The sequence below is a fragment of the Berghia stephanieae genome, chromosome 2 (assembly GCF_034508935.2).
Source record: "Berghia stephanieae isolate SIO BIC M18660-M18661 chromosome 2, UCSD_Bste_1.3, whole genome shotgun sequence".
In the NCBI taxonomy this organism is placed as follows: domain Eukaryota; kingdom Metazoa; phylum Mollusca; class Gastropoda; order Nudibranchia; family Aeolidiidae; genus Berghia; species Berghia stephanieae.
In genome coordinates, this window is record NC_088361.1 from 62,312,428 (window position 1) to 62,331,612 (window position 19,185).

Here is a 19,185-nt window from a genome sequence, read left to right on the forward strand (position 1 = left end):
CATTTTGGTGATTAGTTCTCACTAAATGATATCAGTCAGACTGTAAACGTTCAAGGTTACAGTGTTAGTACGTTATATCCAGCTGGCTAATGTTGCGAGTATTTTATCTAAACGCATATCATCAATCAAAAAGAAAAATCGGATTTAAGGAATTTTGACAAGTTGGAGGTCATTTGAATCGATTAGGATATTAAATAAAATTTTCGTGGACGAAAAATATATATAAAGGACGTTTTGCAAGTCTAAGGCTGTACGGTTAAGGTGGTTTTCATCTTTATCCAGTACTCCGACACCACAGGGTGCTTTATGCCCATAGTAAACATTCTATTAGTAGGGTCTCTTGACATCGTTTTATTTGTCTGAATCGGTCGTTTCCATTGCAATTATTCCACCGATAACGCGTTATAATCGCTTCACCCGCTTAGATTTGAATTTTACACATTATGCCAGTTATTTGCTATAAACTGTCTTTACTCAATTATTGTTTGTTCATCTTATTAAGGCTCGTCATTTCAGACGTACGAAAAGACAACGGGTATGCTCGTTTGGTAAGGTATAAATAATCATATTTTTTTGGTGTTTGGTCAATATGGTGACAACTTCTCTATGACGGACCCCCCCCCCCCCCCCCCAATCCTGTTTCCCACAAAAGAAAAAAGTAAGAGAAAAAAAGGATTAGATAGAATATATTATGATGTAGAACGATCATCTCTTACGCCATCATAAACAGAAAACGCCATGATTTGATAATTGGCGATGCCATTGCTTCTGTATATTAATGTAGACTTATTAGTCTTATTTGAGTCGAAAAAGCAAAAGTGTGGCCCTTCCCCCCCCCCCCCCCCCCCCCCCCCCCAAATCCTAATAAGATTACATCAGGCTTTTTTTTTCTCAATGTTTGTACCTCCCTCCTAATCCAGCTGTATCTTGTTTCATATAATGTTTCATGAGATGAATCGGTTCCACAACTCATATGGTTTTTGTATTCATTATAGCGTTATGGCAACGGGGTATGCTTGTTACGTGGTATCGAATTGATCACGCGCCATTTGATGGATTGGTTTTAAAAAAATTTCGGTCGGTCTGAAAGCCAATTTCGCTACTCCGAGTACATAATATGAGACCCACGACCTTAAAACGCTATTAAGTCTTGCTGAACCAAATCCAAAAAAGTTATATTTGAGTTGGAAAAAAACAAAACAAACAAGAAATATTCCATTTTAGTTCTTATCACTTTTAGGAACTATGATATGTTTAAAACAAAATTCTCGGAACGTGCATTTTACTTTGAGGCACCATCAATCAGGATATTCTCTAACAGTCTTTACCAGAAGCGCTCATAACTATTATTGACGCTTCAAGTCCGGACTGAAGACAGAATATTTTATGTTAACTTTTCCTTATTATTTCAAAATCACTTTCTTCATATTTAATTGGTATCAGCATAATTAGTAGGTTATCCACCATTCTAACATATTTTTTTCCCCTAAAAAATGTAACATTAAATTTTCTTAAATTTCTCAAATAAATAACAATGTGAAATTGAATGTAAGCTTCAATTTGATATACGAAAACAGATAAAATGGACGTGTCAGGTTTCCCCTTTATCAACAAAACAGGATGAATTTATCTCATTCGTCTATAGTGTTTCATTCATCCTGTTTTGTTGATAAAGGGGAAACCCGAAACGTCCCTTTTATCTGTTTTCGTATATTAAATTGAAGCTTATATTCAATTTCTCATTGGTATTTATTTCTTCGAGCTTCGAGCAGCAACATTGACATTAAATTTCTCATGTCACCTATGTCTGGTAAAGCGCCATTGAACACGCTTGGTGGAGATTGACGCTTTATTTATTTATTTATTTATTTATTTATTTATTTATTTATTTATTTATTTATTTATTTATTTATTTATTTATTTATTTATTTATTTATTTATTTATAATATTTATGATAGCATCTATACCTATGTACTTTAAATCGAAGATAGGCCTCAACAAAGAAAATTCAGAAACTGGAATCGTTGGTAAATATGAATGTCCTAGGAGAACGCAACGAATGTGGTGGGGAAAAAAAACATTTCAAAGGAAAATGAGCTGACAATGACAAATACTATATTCCAAAACTACAAACGACGCCTTTACACACGGACATCAGATGAAAAGACAAACAATCAGATAGATTTCATTCTGGTCAATAAGAGATGGAAACACTGGTCTGGGTATACGCACATTACCAGGGGGAGATGGCGGTACTGATCATGAACTCCTCATGGCTGACATCAAATTACGACTAAAATTTATTAAAACACCACCGCGTCCAAAAACCTTTGATTATGTGAACCACTCAGAAATGATTGGAACTTAAAAAGAACCGAACTAACATCACACAATTGTAAACCTGATCTCGAATTTATACCTTAATCAGTCTGCTTCTGTTCGTCTTGAACATGGACTATCCACATGGTTTCCAGTCAAAAGGGGAGTGAGGCAAGGCTAGATCCTGTTTCCTTCTCTTTTCAGCTTTTATACTGAATCTATCATGAGAGGGGTCATTGATGGTGAGACGGAACAACACTACAGTGCACCAAAATTAAGTGGCAAACCAATCGTAGATCTGAGATATGCTGACCACACTTCACTCCTGTTAACAACGGCTTCTGGATTAGACAGGCTAGTGCAATCCGCCAAAGTAATGGACAATGTTAACAGTCCAAAAGCTCAAATTGTGGTTAATGAAAAAAAAACCTGGAAAATGTCAACAATTTTGTAAATAGTATCTTGGGGCAAGAATTGAAGCAAATGGAAAATTGACCCCTGATATCCAAAGTAGGATAGCACTTGCCCAAACAAGATTGACAACATTGATGACATTAAGGAAAAATCCATCTGAAAATGAAAATATTAAGAACATGCATATTTCCAACAGGGGGTCCGGATAGCTCAATTGGTAGAGCAGTCGCTTCACACGCAAAGGGACTAAGATCGATCCCGGGTGCAGTCGGTATTTTTTCTGACCACCCCTGTCCACCTAGCAGTGGATGAGTAGCTGAGTCTGTTAGATTTGGCAGAAAGTACTTTGCAATAGACTAGCGTCCTATCCAAAGAATAGCAAGTAATTGCTATTGTCCGTTTCACGCAATAGAAACCGGGATAAACTCCGGCTCCATGGGCCCAATGCTGTGAAAGTACCCTTTTTAAGCAAATATTTCCAACAGCATTATATGTATGTGAATCATGGACAATCACAACCAAAAAAAAACAAACAAAAACAACAACAACAACAACAAACAACAAAAACAACAACAACAACAAAAAACGATGAGAATAAAATTTGAAATGAAATGCTACCGGAAAATTCTCCGCATTCCCTGGAGAGCAAAGGAAACTAACCAAAATGCGAAAAAGTCCCTAGGCATCGGGGAGCCATATCTGCTCATCAAGATGATACAGAAACTAAAACTATTATTTTTTTTTTGGACATATCAAGAGACATGAGACCCTTTAAACTCAATAGGGTATTGCGGAGGGTAAAAGAGTGAGAGGGAGACCAAGAAGAAGACAGTGACTGACTGAATGTGGAAGGTTGGCGCAGGACGGAAACTTGGTTCGGTTGGCAGTTGCTGAGGCCAAGAAGGATAAACCATGATGATGATGATGATGATATCTCATTACAACATTAAAACTCCACCAGATTCATACTTTACTTATGGTTATAAATTCAATTTTTAGCAGCTAAACCTTTCCAACATAATACATTTGTGGTATTTAAAAATAATTTGTTTTGGAGCTTTGGATCACACCATTCCTATCGAACTAGCTTTCATTTCGTTTCAAGACTGGCAATTGTTTTCTTCAATATTGTTAAGGATGTTTGTTTTTTTTAAAATTTGTTTTGTCTTTCTTTCTTTATTTATTTCATCTTCTTTCTTTTTTCTCCCTCAAATCTACAGAATGGGATTAGATATACGCCATATTTGTCACGTATTTTAAAGGACAATGGGACGGGGAGTGGGCTTTTATCAGAGTATGCGCACTAGTAATTGACTCTCTCTCTCTCTCTCTCTCTCTCTCTCTCTCTCTCTCTCTCTCTCTCTCTCTCTCTCTCTCTCTCTCTCTCTCTCTCTCTCTCTCTCTCCATCTCTCTCTCTCTCTTTCTCTCTCTCTCTCTTCATCTCTCTATCTTCTATCTAGATATCTAACTATCTACTCTTCCATCCATCCATCCATCTATCTATCTATCTATCTATCTATCTATCTATCTATCTATCTATCTATCTATCGATCTATCTATCTTTATCAGTCTTTCTCTAGCATGCCTCCCCGCCCCCCCCCCCCCCCCTTCCCCAAATCTACATTTATCTACGTCCAAGTCTCGGAACATCATCCTGAGCGGCAAGACAGGCCTGTTAGATTTCATCATTTGCTCCATCCTTGCTTATCCAAATGTGTTCATTAGTCGGGTGTTATTTTTATCTTTCTCGTTTCATTCAATTACAATTGCGAGTATCTTCTCGGTGTGGGGTAAGTTCGTTCCATTGCCGATATCGTCCCCACATTCTACGACTTGGTCTACTTAATACTTACCTCTCCTTGCTCCGGGGTTTCAGCGCCAAGTCAAATATCCGGGTGTACTTAAAATACAAGGGTGGAATGCGGTTGACTCCCGTTTGTTGGTCTTACTCTGCCAAAAGCATGCGATACTTCAACGCCAGTCTCTTTAATTGTTATAATGTAACCGAGTACTGTGGGCCAATCTTCTGACTGTTTTCAATTTAATGTTTAATGCCGTGTGCAATAGTGTGCATGTGAATGTGTCGTGTGTATGCATAGTCAGAATTTTTCATTTGGACTTCCCAAAATATTATTTTTGATTAATTTGTTTGCTCATTCAGTAATTCGTTAATGCTTTGATTTATTTATTCGTTATTTCGTTTATTTATTTGTTTGTGCGGTCTTTTTATGTACTCTTGCATTCTTAATACATCTGATTTATATATTCATTGTTTGTTTGTTTATTTATTGATGTATTTTAATATTTATTTATTTAATTATATATTTATTTGTAAGATAGTTATTTATTTGTGGATACGTTTGTTTTTTTTGTTTTTGTTTTTTTTTTTTGTTTGTTTTTAATTTGTTTTGTGTTTGTGTGGGGTTTTTTATTTTGTTTGTTTATTTTTGTTTTAGGGGGGTCAATGGCTCCTAAAAGAATAGAAGTCAGACCAGAATGAGACGTGCTCAATCAAAAAGTTTTACCCCAGACGTATCATAAACCACATACATATACCACATTCATTCGATGATGTATCGTCTGTCCAAAACGTTTGACTGGATGGCCTACTGAATAGAAGTGGAGTAGGAAAAAAAAAAAGCCCCCCAAAAAAAAATGAACGCACAACAAACAGATACGTTTACATTTTCAATTTACTAATAGGCTCGCTGTTGGTAGTGCCAAATTAATGGAATTGTATCAAACCGTCTCCAATCGTTACTTTCATACAGCTCCTAATTCTGTTATTTGCCCATATAGAGACAAATAAAAAAAAATCGATTAATTCGTTCACTCACTCACTCACTCACTCACTCTCTCACTCACCCTAACCCATTCACTTACTCATCCGCTCACTCAGACACTCACTCTCATTCATTCATTCATTCTCTCCTGTGTTATATCGACCAATCTCCCACATTGTTTCAAAGTTTTGCACCATGTGCAACACAGTGCCCCTTACTTTATATGTTGCCCTGACATGGTATAGAAGGCCATTATTTTTTTCATCTGCAACTACAATTCGGGCTACGTCTTTCTTGTGAATCCCAAGAAAGTGAAAATTTGCAGTAATATTTTTTTTTTAATTCTTCCACAAAATGAATGTTTTCTATTATCATCATCATCATCATCATCATCATCATCATCATCATCATCATCATCATCATCATCATCATGAGTACTTCTTAGACGGCTGTCCAGTCAAGTGAGTTTCCCTGAATTTCTAATTTCAGAACCTGAAAATTAAATTAAGTTCAGGAATGAACGTCTGTGACGAAAATGTGATGCGCTTGTGTGTACAGTATCGAGCTAAGATCTTCCAATTACAGAGTCGATGTTACGCGGTCGATGCGTTCTTGTTACTTTCCGAATGAACGAACCGATAGTCGATTCTACCCATGGCGTTTAATTAATTTGCTTGTTCATTTCATATTGGGAAAGGGGGGGGGGGGGTGTCTTTTGTCTTTTTGTTTGTTTGTTTTTGTGTTTGTTTAAAAACAATGTATTTCTGGTTTTGTGTTTTGCTTTGTTTTGTGTTTGTGTTTTTGTTGTTGTATTTTTTTAAAACTCTAATTTAATTTTTTTTTCTTCTCTCTCCCTCCTTTTTTAGGCACGGAACCCGTTGTGCGGGGGAGGTGGCAGCGGAATCCAATAACAACTTTTGCAGTGTCGGAGTTGCCTTCAACGCCAGTATAGGAGGTATGTAAGAACTTTGTATTTCAGACTTAACAGTTTTAGAAGTGAGTGGAGCAGGCACGGCACTTATATTGATAATAACAAGAATAGAAGTGAGCAGAGAAGTGTCAGAAAACAATAGATAGTATGCGCTTGGCTAAGAAGCTCACAACATTGCCATCCGGAAGTATAACGGACCAACACACAAAAATTATGTGTAACCTTGAACGTTTATAGCCTGGTTAAGACAGTTTAGTGAGAATTACTCATAAACGCGGATGGCAAATAAACAATTACAAAGACTTGAGTGACGTCAACTTCATATTATCTACAGAGAATTTTTATTAATGTTTGCTTTTTTTTTCCATTCTCTTTTTGTCTTCTGGTCCTTCTCTGTTCAATTCGTTTCTTGTACTTAACAGTTTGCAATTTTTAGAAAAACAAATGTTTATAAAGCCCAACAACAATATTAACCATTGAGAGGCGTTCGTAAAGTAAAGTTGGTGGGTTAATTCTGGTGTGTTACATACACCATGTCAACACACACGCGTGCGCGCGCCAAAGAATAATAAAGAAAAATACAAAGCTAAGTTGTTTTTGTTTGTTTTGTTTTGTTTTTCTTTTTTCTTTCTTTCTTTCTTTCTTTTTTTTTCTTTTTTTTTTTTTTTTTTTTTTTTTTTTTTTGATGTTTTGTTTTCTTTAGTTTTTCACTTCATTCTTTGTTTGTTTTGTTGTTGTTTTTTTTTTTTTTTTTTTTTTTTTTTTTTTTTTTTTGGGGGGGGGGGGGGAGGGGGAGCGGAGCGGAAGGCGTGGGAGGTGTTTGGTTTAGTTTAGTTTTATTATCTTTCGGTATTTTATGTGCAAAGCGGGAGAGACTTATACACGTAATGTATATATTTCATTTTCGAAATTTTCTCCACAATTTCGGTCATTTGATAGATAGAAAGAAAAACTCCCTTTGAAATTTTGCATGCGATTGGGGTCTAATGGTATAGAACGTGGTGACTCGCTTCTCATTGAGTAATCAATCACAGCGCTAATGAGTCGTCCACAACAGAAACATTCATTTCAAGTTAATCTTGAGAAATTGCACAAGACACATTTGACATTTGTTATGATAGGCCCAAAGACTTCTAAATTAAAAAAAAAAAGATAAACGGCACTTTGAAACTTCAGATTTTGCAACTACGATTTCATTTTGAGCGTCATGACTTCTATGGCTTTATAGCAATTTGACTGTTAGAATTTCCTTTGTTTTGGCTGAAATGACACAATTTTGATGAAACTAGTTTAATTTGTGAAAACCACTTTGCCTTCTTTGTTGTTTCAAGAAGCTGCCATGCTCTTTTTTTCAAACTCCTTTACCTTTCCAACTCCTTCATAGAGAAAAGGGACAAAATAGGACTTGGGATTGGTGGGTATTGAGTGAATATAAGACTTGTTACGAAAATAAAGTGTATATAGTCGCCATCATTATGGTTACCTCATCCACCACCACCACCACCACCACCACCACCATCATCATCATCATCATCATCATCATCATCATCATCATCATCATCATCATGTTCGTCGTCGTCATCATCTTCATCAATGCCATCATTATCTTATTGTGAATGTCTTCTGGGGCCAAGGTTTTTCTCTCAATCCTTTGTGTCATAGATAATCAGCTTTAAGCAGTTCATCTTCCGTCTGTTAAAAATCGCGTGCAACAGGGTGTATGTACACCGAGATAAAACATAAGAAAATACATGTTTAAAACGAAAAATAAAATAAAAATAAAGGAAAGAATTATCTCTCCAAAACAAGTGTGATTTATCAAGATAACAGAGGAGTTTGCATGGCATATATCATACTTCATACGAAGATAATCATGATTATGTATAGCTAACATCCGTTCCCTGTAAGGGAAATGGCGGCGCACGGCCTTTTTGACGGAGATTAGCAGCTCTAACCTCTGGCACCAGTGTACAAGTTATTTAACCCCTTTCCCCTCTTTCCCCTTCCATGCAAATGCTATATTACGTCTTATGTATCTCTATACTATGATATGATTACCAGTTGAGAGTGAGTTATGGGTCGTGTCAGAAAAATAAAATATTTTACCAAAGTTAAATAATGAAAATTGACAATGAAATGGCGACATGACAAACGAATATTTTGACATAATGTCAACTTTAACCTCGGGCATCAGTCATGGCACAAGTTGCCAACCTCTTTCTATTCTCTACCATACTTGTGCGTAATATATTATAATGGCATTTTATTATTCTGTTTAGAGAATGTTTTGGGTGGAGATGTAGAGGACGCTGTCAGAAAAAACACCAATTTGTTAATTCCTTTGGAATACTTCGGATGTATGTGTTAATACATTGACCACCAATACTCATCGGAATTATGTCAGAAAAGATTCGCGGGCAAAAAAAAAAAAAAGAAAGAAAAGAACGACCCCAACACATTTTTAAAATGTTGGCCAGAAAACATTAAATATCAATCGATTAAAATGACCCTCATCCCTCATTCTAGGAAATCTCATGTTTGAGAGTTTCTGACAAGACGAGGGTCATTTTAAACTGATCGATTGTGAAGAACGAGTTTTCTGGCCGAAATTTTGTTAATGTGTTGTTTTTTGTTGTTGTTTTTTGTTTGTTTGTTTTTTTGTTTTTGTTTTTTGTTTGTTTGTTTTTGTTTGTTTGTTTGTTTGTGTGTTGGTTTTTTTTTTTTTTTTTGTTTTTTGTTTTTTTGTTTTTTGTTTTTTTTTAGGGGGGGGGGGGGGCGTTCAGTGCCGCAGAGTATGGGTCATGTCATCATCATGGTTCACATAAATATTATTTCGATTGCATTGTCATATGATCGGTTTAAAGCTAAAGTATAACTTTCATTTGGAAACAATTGAGGATCCAGACCTAGTAAAAAAAATTAATTTTTTTTGAGCACTTGAATAACCAAGCAAAACATAAATTAATTTAATTGGTGTGAAAAATCTTGTCTATCAATTTAAGGCAAGTGCCGAACGCCTTAATTGCTAAAACACACAAAAACGATTGACTTTGTGAACATTTTTTATCAGTTCCAAAGATATCACTTAGACGGTCAACAAAGCCCGATATTTTGTCACCGGAAATAAATCTTTTTGTCTGAAGTCTGTGGAACAAACGAGGCTCTTTATTTCATATAATTTTCCTTCGTTTCGATTCAAAATTAATAAAATATTTAGTTAATAGTTATTAATGCATACAACCAACATGCTTATTAGTTCCCTTTTAAATTGCAATAATCGACCCACGAATTGCAGCGGTCTTAGTTTTCATCAAAGTGCGAGGTTGATTTTGCGAGATAGATAAAGGGCAGATATCGGTATCGTTGCTTCGGGTCCGGAAGTGGTACGCACGTGGGTTAATTATATTCTTATCAATGTACACGTGATAATGCCCTGCTTCCTTGTCTGCCCTAGCCTTATTTTGCTGTCTGTATGTGTGTATATGTCTGTGCGTGTGTTTGTGTGTCTGTGGGTGTGCGTATGTATGTGTATGGTCCTCGAATAGGAATTTAATAAGCCATTTAAAAAATTGAAAAAATAATAATTGAGAGTTGGGTTGATATTATTATTATTTTTTGTTTTGTTTTGTTTGTTTGGTTTTTTTTTCTTGTTTTGTTATCTGTTTGTTTGGTTTGTTTTTTGGTTTTTTTTTTTCTTTTTTCTTTTTTGTTCTGTTTGGGTTTCTTTTTATTATCTGCGACTAAATTATTTCCTTTACCCACCAGCTCTTTTGCTAAGGAAAAATGAGTTGGTTAGACTGAAACTTTTTTATTAAAAAAAAAAAAGAAGAAAAGAAAGTAAAATATGTTCTCATCAAAGTGTTTCATATAATCAGGTATTCCAAAATCTTAAGATACAGTAAATGCATTTAGAAAAATATTTTTTTTAACGCCAAAAGTCTTGATCCCAGATTTACACCGAGTTCTATTTCAAGGCTCTCTTGTCAAGCGACAGTTGACATTATTCGCTTTCTGTGGAATGTTCACCTTTTCATCGCCACCAGGTTCGTGTTCCCGACCTCTGAAAACCCCAAATGCATCGGGGTTTTTTTCTTTCTTCAGATATTATCATTGTTGCCGCGTCATGTTGTGTTTATTAGAGTGGTAAAATTGGAGATTGTCATCTTGTTTATTGTTTTGGAGATTGCCATCTTGTTTATTGTTTAGACGGTGCTCTTTGCAAGTTTGGGTCAAAGTAAATAATAACAACGTTGCCTCAAGTACATTCTTTCACTTAAAGTTAGTTCCTTTTATCAAAATAGGCGCAAATCACAAGCAGGAATATGAGAGAGAGAGAGAGAGAGAGAGAGAGAGAGAGAGAGAGAGAGAGAGGGAGAGAGAGAGAGAGAGAGAGGGGGGGGGGGGGGGTAGAGAGGCCGGAAGGGTAGGGGGAGACTTGAGTAATTTTGTTCGTTTTAATTCTTTTTGATTTTGTGTGTGTTTTTTATTTGGTTCCTTTAGTCTTCTGTAATTCCATTTCACACTTGTACAGTTGTAGCCATTCCACTGTCGCCTTTTGTTTCGGTGCGTTATCTTTCCAATAGACCATTGTCGTCGTCGTCGTTGTCCTCCTCCTCCTCCTCCTCCTCCTCCTCCTCCTCATCGTCATCATCATTATCATTATCTTCATCATTATAATTATCATTAGCGGCACCTTTAGATTTAAATCTCTTCAAGGGTGTGGGACAACCGTCCTGTTTGACTTTTGGAGATGAATATGTTAGCCATAGTCGCGTATAATGTGTCTACACTTGGATTTGAATCGCCGATCACTCATACCCGAGACAATCTGGCGTAACATTGTTAGAATGTATGGTTTAGCAAAAATGGCAGAAATGCGCAAAGAATTGAAAATATGATGTCCTGAGTTCATTTATCAAGCGGAAAGCTATTAATAAAGTGAGAGCATTCGAACGATGAGAAATGAAGTTAATTTACGGTTGAAAAATGAAATACACCGTAACACGATACACGTGAACTGCTGCTAATATCTTTTTAAAAATAAATCATGTAAACGATGCCAGAGTGCATGTCAGATTGATATCTAGTGTGTCAAGTGCACGAAATTATGTGCTATCAAAATAACCGTCATATATAATATTATCTAGTGGACATATATAATAATAATTGTTGGTTCTTGCACTCTTTGTGTTTTAACTCGCCTCACGGCCTTGGGAGAGCGCGATGGGTATCAAGTTCACATCCCAAAAGTTAAAAAGGCAAGAATTATTTTGTTATACCCCTTAAAGCACTTTTATTATTATTTTTAAATGTTAAGTATTGTTTGTTTTGTTTTTATTTTCCTTTTCTTCTCCTTTTAAAGATATATGATTCTAGTCGTCTGCTTTGTTTATTATTTTTAAAAACTCCCTTTATGCACCGCCTAGGGGAAATTATTTTATAGATCTTTTTCAACGGAAGACTGGAATCACCCATGTGTCAACCGAAGTGCAGCGCCGCAAAGCGGTTTGGGGGAGGTGACCTGATCAAGCCCAAAGTGCGCAGCGCAGTACAGCGGGGATTCGGAACTCAGTACCTGTCGGATGCAAAGCTAAGACAAAACCACCCTGCCGCCTTTCATCCGCTGTTTAACGGCAGTCTGAACTGTTTGGTGTCACAAACCTTGTATAAACTTGAAATCATTCAGTCTCCGGTTTAAGACTTTGAGCTTTTGTATAGCGCAATATCCACTAAACGTGCTCAAAGCGCTTTACAAGGGGTCCCTTACCAACAGCAACACTTAACATGTAGGACAAGACATGTCGCCTGTTAGGCGATATTACAATTTTTTTCCCGACATAGACAACGCTGTTAACGACCAGGTATTCATTTTACACCTGAGTACTGTGAGAGAATGTGAGTAAAGAGCCTTTTCCAAGGACTCAACTATGCGCCGGGCGATGCTCGAACCCAGGACCTTCCGATCCGAAAGAGTGTGTCATATCACAAGACCACATAGCCGCACATCATTTGGGAGTTATCGGAATAGATCGATGCAGGGAGAAAGTTTTCAGGCCGAAACATAGGAAAAAGCGTTTTGTCATTTCGAGAGGGCATAATAAGCCTGTTTGATACGGATGAAAATCTTTAAAAGTAGCCCATTAGTCAGATGCGATTGAAGACTTAAAGGAAGGGTGGGGATGGAGGGGGGGGGGGGGGGTCTGATGGATTTGGGTAGGGAAATAACGTCAAAACTAAATAGGATAGACTGATTTGTGTGAATTAATTGGGGGGGGGGGGGGGGTGTTGCTTGTTTTGGACTCACGTTTTGGGTCCAGAGGGATTCGAGGTGGTTGTTGATGGTGGTAGTGGTGTCGGTGATGGTGATAATTATGATGATTACGTTGTTAATGTGACCGTCGCTACAACTGCCAGTCGTGGTGTTTTATCTATTTTTTATTGTCACTCATTTCTGGGTTTATTGTTGGCATCAATTTCATGTTCAATTATCTTGTCCATTTTATCGTGCGAGTTTTAATGATTGATGAGTATTTGATTTATGATTTTGTGCCAAACAAAAAACCATAAATCTATACTCGTGAGCAATTCGAGGGAATTTGAGTCATTAATAATATGAATCTATGTATTTTAATGGATAATTGATTTTGTTCAGAAGATGCACGTTGTATTATTGTCATTTTCATGATTAAATTCATTTAATTACCTTTGACTGAAAGTTGTGCTTCCAGTAAGAGACTTATCCAATAGAACGAATGATATTGACGTCGTATGGCTCTTTAGTATTTTTTTTTTAGACAGCCATTTTGTTGTTTAGATCTCACTAAATTATATCAATCAGACTATAAACGTTCAAGCTTGCACATAGTTTTGTGTGAAGGTACGTTATATCTGGCTGGCAGATGTAGTGTGTATCCATCCTGAACCCATCAATAAGTTTACACCTTTTATTCTTAACTATATTTTAAGGTTATTGAAACATTCAATGTATTTAACCATATATCAATAATTTGTCATGTAGCATTAAAAATGAATCTATCAGGTCTCCCGATTCTACAAAAAAAATTTTCGACGATTTGTCCCTATTTTTCGAGATTTCCCAATTAGACGGAGAGTCTGGATTAAAATGTTACTGGAATGCGATTTTACAAACTCGCGAATTTGAAAGGATTTTCATAATGCGCTTTGCGAAAATTTTAAATCGTTAATTATTTGTAAAAGATGGGAGTTCTGGTTGATTTTCTTCTACTTCTACTCTGAATCATATTATTCCAGTGACGATTCGCACCGTAAGATTTTAATAGTATTGTTCGTATTGCCGCTCCCCAAAGCCCACCCTTGCATTTTGGCACAATGCTGAAAAACGCTGCACTGAAAACGTAGTGAATTCATTGACTGTGTAATGGTCTTAATAAAAGGAAGGAAAAAAAAAAAAGAGAAAAAAACTATTTAAAAAAAAACAACAAAACCAGGAAAACTCAATGAAATTGAAGATCCAAGGGGGAATGTTGATAGAAATTTGTTAACTCTCAAACGTTCCACTGTTTTGAGCAAAAATTGTGAATGGAGGGGGTGCAGGTACATTAGGATACCCTGAACTCACTCACTGTGCGCTAATGCTGGCATGTTATATATCAATTTGCTCGTCAGATGTTTTAGTTTCACATTCTTAAAGTTTTTTATAATTTCAAGGCACTTTCCTGGACACAAATATGATTTATGTGTCAAGGTAGGGTCTCAAATTTTCAAAACCTGCATTTTCTGCAAATGCCAAGAAGGAAAAAAATAACTGTTCAAAATTATGATCAAAACAAGTTTATTTTCTAAAAATACATCATGTCTTACAACTTTTATGCAAAACTCAAGTATGTAATGCATAAATTGAGCATCTGGTGGGGTCTCAAATGTATCCACACATTTACTCAAACAAGGGGCATAATCCAATAATTTTTACATGTTCACAAAAATGTCTCTAAATTGCTTATGTCAGCATTTCTTTGGCATATTTTGGATATATCTTGGTCAACAGACCTAAACACATGATACAAGAAGACATTTCAACATGGTGAAAAGGTTTTGGGGTAATAATTCCATTACAAAAGTAAAATTATATAATTATTTTAAAATTCACTTGTGTGTCACTTGTTTAGTGCAAAGACTGAACTATACACACCAAAAAAATACACAAGTTCCTTCTTACTGATACAATTGATAATACATGGATAAATATAATAAAGGACTTCAGTATACATATATATTTATTTATATATGTAAATGTATTCGCAGAGAGCGAATAGTATTTTTTTTTCCGCAAAGAGCGAAAACGAATGATTATTCGCAGAGTGCGAAAATATTTTAATTTCACAGTAACAGTACCTTAACAAAATAAAATAAAAATATACAGACAATTTAACATTTAAAAAACAAAGAGCATTTTAAAATACAATAATAAATCAAATAATTTACTCAAGAACTGTATGATACCACAACATACATTTTCTATCCGGCTGTAAACAAAACCATTTTTTACAATATAAACACCTATGTCTAGTTTTCTGTACTTTCCCCCTATCTAAGCATAACCTACAATCACCCCTTGAATTTGAAGAAGCATCTGGTAAAATTGGATGGATTAACTTAATTTCTTCATCTATATCATTATTATCACTATTCCTGCTATTTGCTTTAGATTTACTTTTACATTTACAATTACAATTTGTATTTAAAGCAAGTGGTGGACCCTCTAGATCATCTATCCCGCCTAACTGCCTGGCTAACTCCAGAGTAAAATCTAACTGATTATACTGTTTTGGTCTCTGTAATTCTTCAATATCACTATGCCTAGCTCTATATTCTTTGAACAGAATATAACTATTAACCCTAGCAATGTCAATAAAATGAAAAAATAAACTTTTCCACCACTTGTGTGTTTTTCTAAGACTATTATATTTCCCAATAAGTTGATCAGACAAATCTACCCCATTCATATTCTTATTGTAATCTTTAACTAATTCAGGCTGTGCAACATCTAATTTTCTGAAAACCCCATTATCTTTACTCCTACGTTGTACTACTGCCTCCTTATTTGAATCATGTATTGTAGATATAAATGAAACTGTCTTATTATCTTTCCACTGTAAAGCTAAAATATCACCATCCCTATGCCATCTAAACTCCCCCCTCTTAACCCTCTTTTCCCATTCTCTAACGTTCTTTAACTAACTGGACTAACTGGAAATCCTTTTCGATTAACTATTATTGTCCCACAAGCTCTCACATTCTTCACAACCAAATCTTTAAAAAGTTGAACACTAGTATAAAAATTATCCACATATAAATGATATCCTTGATTGAACAAGCCAACAAGCAACTGCATAACCACATTATAAGCTAAACCATTTGTTGTATTACCCCTACCTTACCCAAATAAACATCAAAATTGTGTGTATACCCTGTCTTTGAATCTGCTAAAACCCACAATTTCATTCCCCACTTTGTTGGCTTGTCCTTCATATACATTCTAAAGCTATACCTTCCCTTATTTTTAACCATCCTCTCATCTATTGAAATATTCTGATAAGGTTGAAACAATTTCATACATTTTCTACGAATATAATCCATCATAAATCTAGCTTTACATAATTTATCATCTCTATTTTCTGTTCTAAAATTACTTATTTTAAAAAAACTCATAAGACATTTATAACGCCAAATTGACAAAAACCGACGCGCCCACAAACCATTCAACAATGTCTCCTCACACCAATATAAAGTAACACGCTCCACTTTCACACAACTCATGTACATCAACAAACCAATAAATCTATACATTTCATCCACATTCACAGGTTCATCCTTCCACCTCTTATACAACGTCGGTTTCGAATCCACACACATACTCGCATAATCATTCGTCCACTCACAAAACAAAGACAACAGTTCTTGAGTAAAAAACAAACTAAAAAAATCTAAAGGCGTTAAAATTTTCGGTGATCTAAGCGAGTCACCGTATCAGGCAGGCGTGGACCAGGGACTCGCTCAGGGAGAAAAGGTGGCACTTTGTTCTCGGGACCACCATCCACACATAGTTTCTTCGGCTGTGATGGGCCAGGGATTTCATCATGATCCGAACGCCTGAAGAAAATAATAATAACAAGAATTAAAATAAAAAGAAGTACTTTGAAAACAAAGGAAATGAAAAATAATTCTGAAAGGAGGAAAGCAATTAATTACACATATAAATATAAAATATCAAAATATTTTATCACTCTCCCTTTTTTACATCACACACTAGTTCTGGAATAATATTTCTTGACATAGAGTTGAGTAGAGTAAAAATACTATAAATAATGTTCCTGTAGACCCAAAACTGAATATATAACATAATATCAACAATAATACATCAGAAAACACAAAACAGTCAATATGAATATAAATGCTCTATAAGAACAACTAAATATCAGGTCAGTTCTCACCTTTTTCTTTGACAAGCAGAACTAGTTGTGGCAGTGGCAGTGTCAGTATCATCAGTAGGAGTAGGGACTTGTGCATGTCTCCCAGTTTCATTCCCACAGTCCTCACACGGAATAAGAATCTCGCTAGAAGAAAGAAAAAAGAACAATATTTTATTATACAAACTGTCGACACATCAAATCAAGACATACAAATCATTTCTATATCTCATTCAAGTGGCCGAACTAACCGTCTTCTGACCTCCATGTTTGTTTACATTTTCAACACACAACACTTCACTCGTCCTAGTCAAACTCAAGCACTTCATAAATACAATTATAAACCAAAAAAAAAACAAACTTTTTGTACTATATTAATGAAATAGATAATAAAGTTGAATAAATATACATATCATGGGCATTATGTGATCGTTTGATGTTACTTTGAGAAGATTTCTGAAAAATACTTACTCGTCGTTCTCACTGTCAGATCCCATATTTGGCGAGTACGGCAGGTCGAATTCTTGAGACCATTCGGACTCAATTTCATCATCATCCTCGTCATCACTTACATCCACGTTGAAGAGGATGTCATAAATTTCAGACTCTTTGAGATTTGCCATGGTGCAAAAAGTTTAAATAATATAAATTTGATAAATTGTGAGTTGGAGTTGTAGAAAGATTTCCCGAAACAAAATGGCGGATCGAAGGTAACGGATGGAGTCGTTAGCAACCTAGCTTTCGTATCTCTCGTTATTTCGTAACATTTTTTTACATTTTTAACATAATTGTGATGAATTATTAAATGAAAATCATTCTTTTATAATAAAATAATAGTTTCAACACATAATCTGGCGATTTTTTACCGCAAAATGGGAATATGAAAAAGGGGGCGTTGTCACGATCACCGGTGATCGTGGTTTCTATTTGTGGAACGTTTGAGAGTTAATTCACTCGGAAAAGTGAACTTGCGTGATGTTTATGTTTCTTCTCAAGACTGAGCACCGTGACTGGCACAGTTCACGCTAGTTCTAAGCCCTGTCGTGGTTGGGATGGGGTATCCTTCCGTGGTATCCCCTTTAGAGTTCAAGACTACGCGAGCACAAATTAATATAGACTCACATTTTTCATTAAGAATTCTTTAATACGTAGTATTTAAAAATATGAATGCCTACACGTGTTTTTTGTGAAACATATATAATGATATTGTAAAATCAGGAGTAAAAAAAAAAACAACATGTAATGTGTTCGAAAGAGAGGAGAAGGAGAATGAAGTGGAGATTTTATATAAACGCTAAGACTTTTTTTTTTTTTTGTCTGTTGTAAAGAGAGAGAAAATGTGAAGGAAATCAACGATTTGTTAAATCTAAGGCCTTCAATTTTAGATTTTCTTCAGAAAGACCATATACTGCAGGAAAGAAAGGCGACAATGCCCTTCCTAATAATAAAAATGACGTTAATAACAATAATGATGATGATGTTGTGAATGATGATGATGATGATGATAATAATAATAATAATAATAATAATAATAATAATAATAATAATAATAATAATAACGATGATGATGATGATGATATTGAATATGGGATAAAAGAGAGAAGGGGGGGGGGGGGGAAGGGGGGATTAAAGGCGAGAGAAGCAAAATTAGTCATGGGTGGTTCAATTTGCCGCTTAAACGTTATAATAAAATATTTACGTGAAAAGAATGCGCGAGAGATGATAAAGGATAATTAAAATTCACCAAGTGGTTCATTGACCCTCTCTCTCCGGAGTATCAGGACAGACAATCGGTAATCAAAGTCAGTGTTTTGTTCCTAATGAGCTTAACAGTCGGTTTGTTGTTAACACGTGAACCGAACCACCTGACAAGCTTGCCAATTCACCCCTCCCCCCCCCCTCTCTCTCTCTCTCTCTCTCTCTCTCTCTCTCTCTCTCTCTCTCTCTCTCTCTCTCTCTCTCTCTTTCTCTCTCTCTCTCTCTCTCATTCACGCTCTCTTTTATCTGTTTCCTTATCCTATTTATCTATAAATTAGCATCTTATCTATCTATCTATCTATCTATCTATCTATCTATCTATCTATCTATCTATCTATCTATCTATCTATCTATCTATCTATCTATCTATACCTATCTATACCTATCTATCTATCTCTCAACTCTCTTAAAAAATAATCTTAAAGTGACATGGTTTCTATAATTAAAGAGTGACATGATCATATTCCCAACGCTGCATAACTCCATAACTCGTGAAATAAATAGTGTTTCCGAATACAGATCATCAGTTG

At 35.5% G+C, this 19,185-nt stretch overlaps 1 protein-coding gene across 11 annotated transcripts in view; it reads left to right on the forward strand.

The window, feature by feature from the left end:
- Positions 1-19,185, forward strand: part of LOC144965293 (furin-like protease kpc-1) — a 157,915-nt gene that overhangs the window by 105,210 nt on the left and 33,520 nt on the right. For all 11 annotated transcript variants that reach the window (XM_078900494.1, XM_078900496.1, XM_078900486.1 and 8 more), the window contains exon 6: positions 6,385-6,473. In XM_078900494.1, coding sequence (XP_078756620.1) covers positions 6,385-6,473 — 89 coding nt within the window. The remainder of the gene's footprint in view (positions 1-6,384; positions 6,474-19,185) is intronic.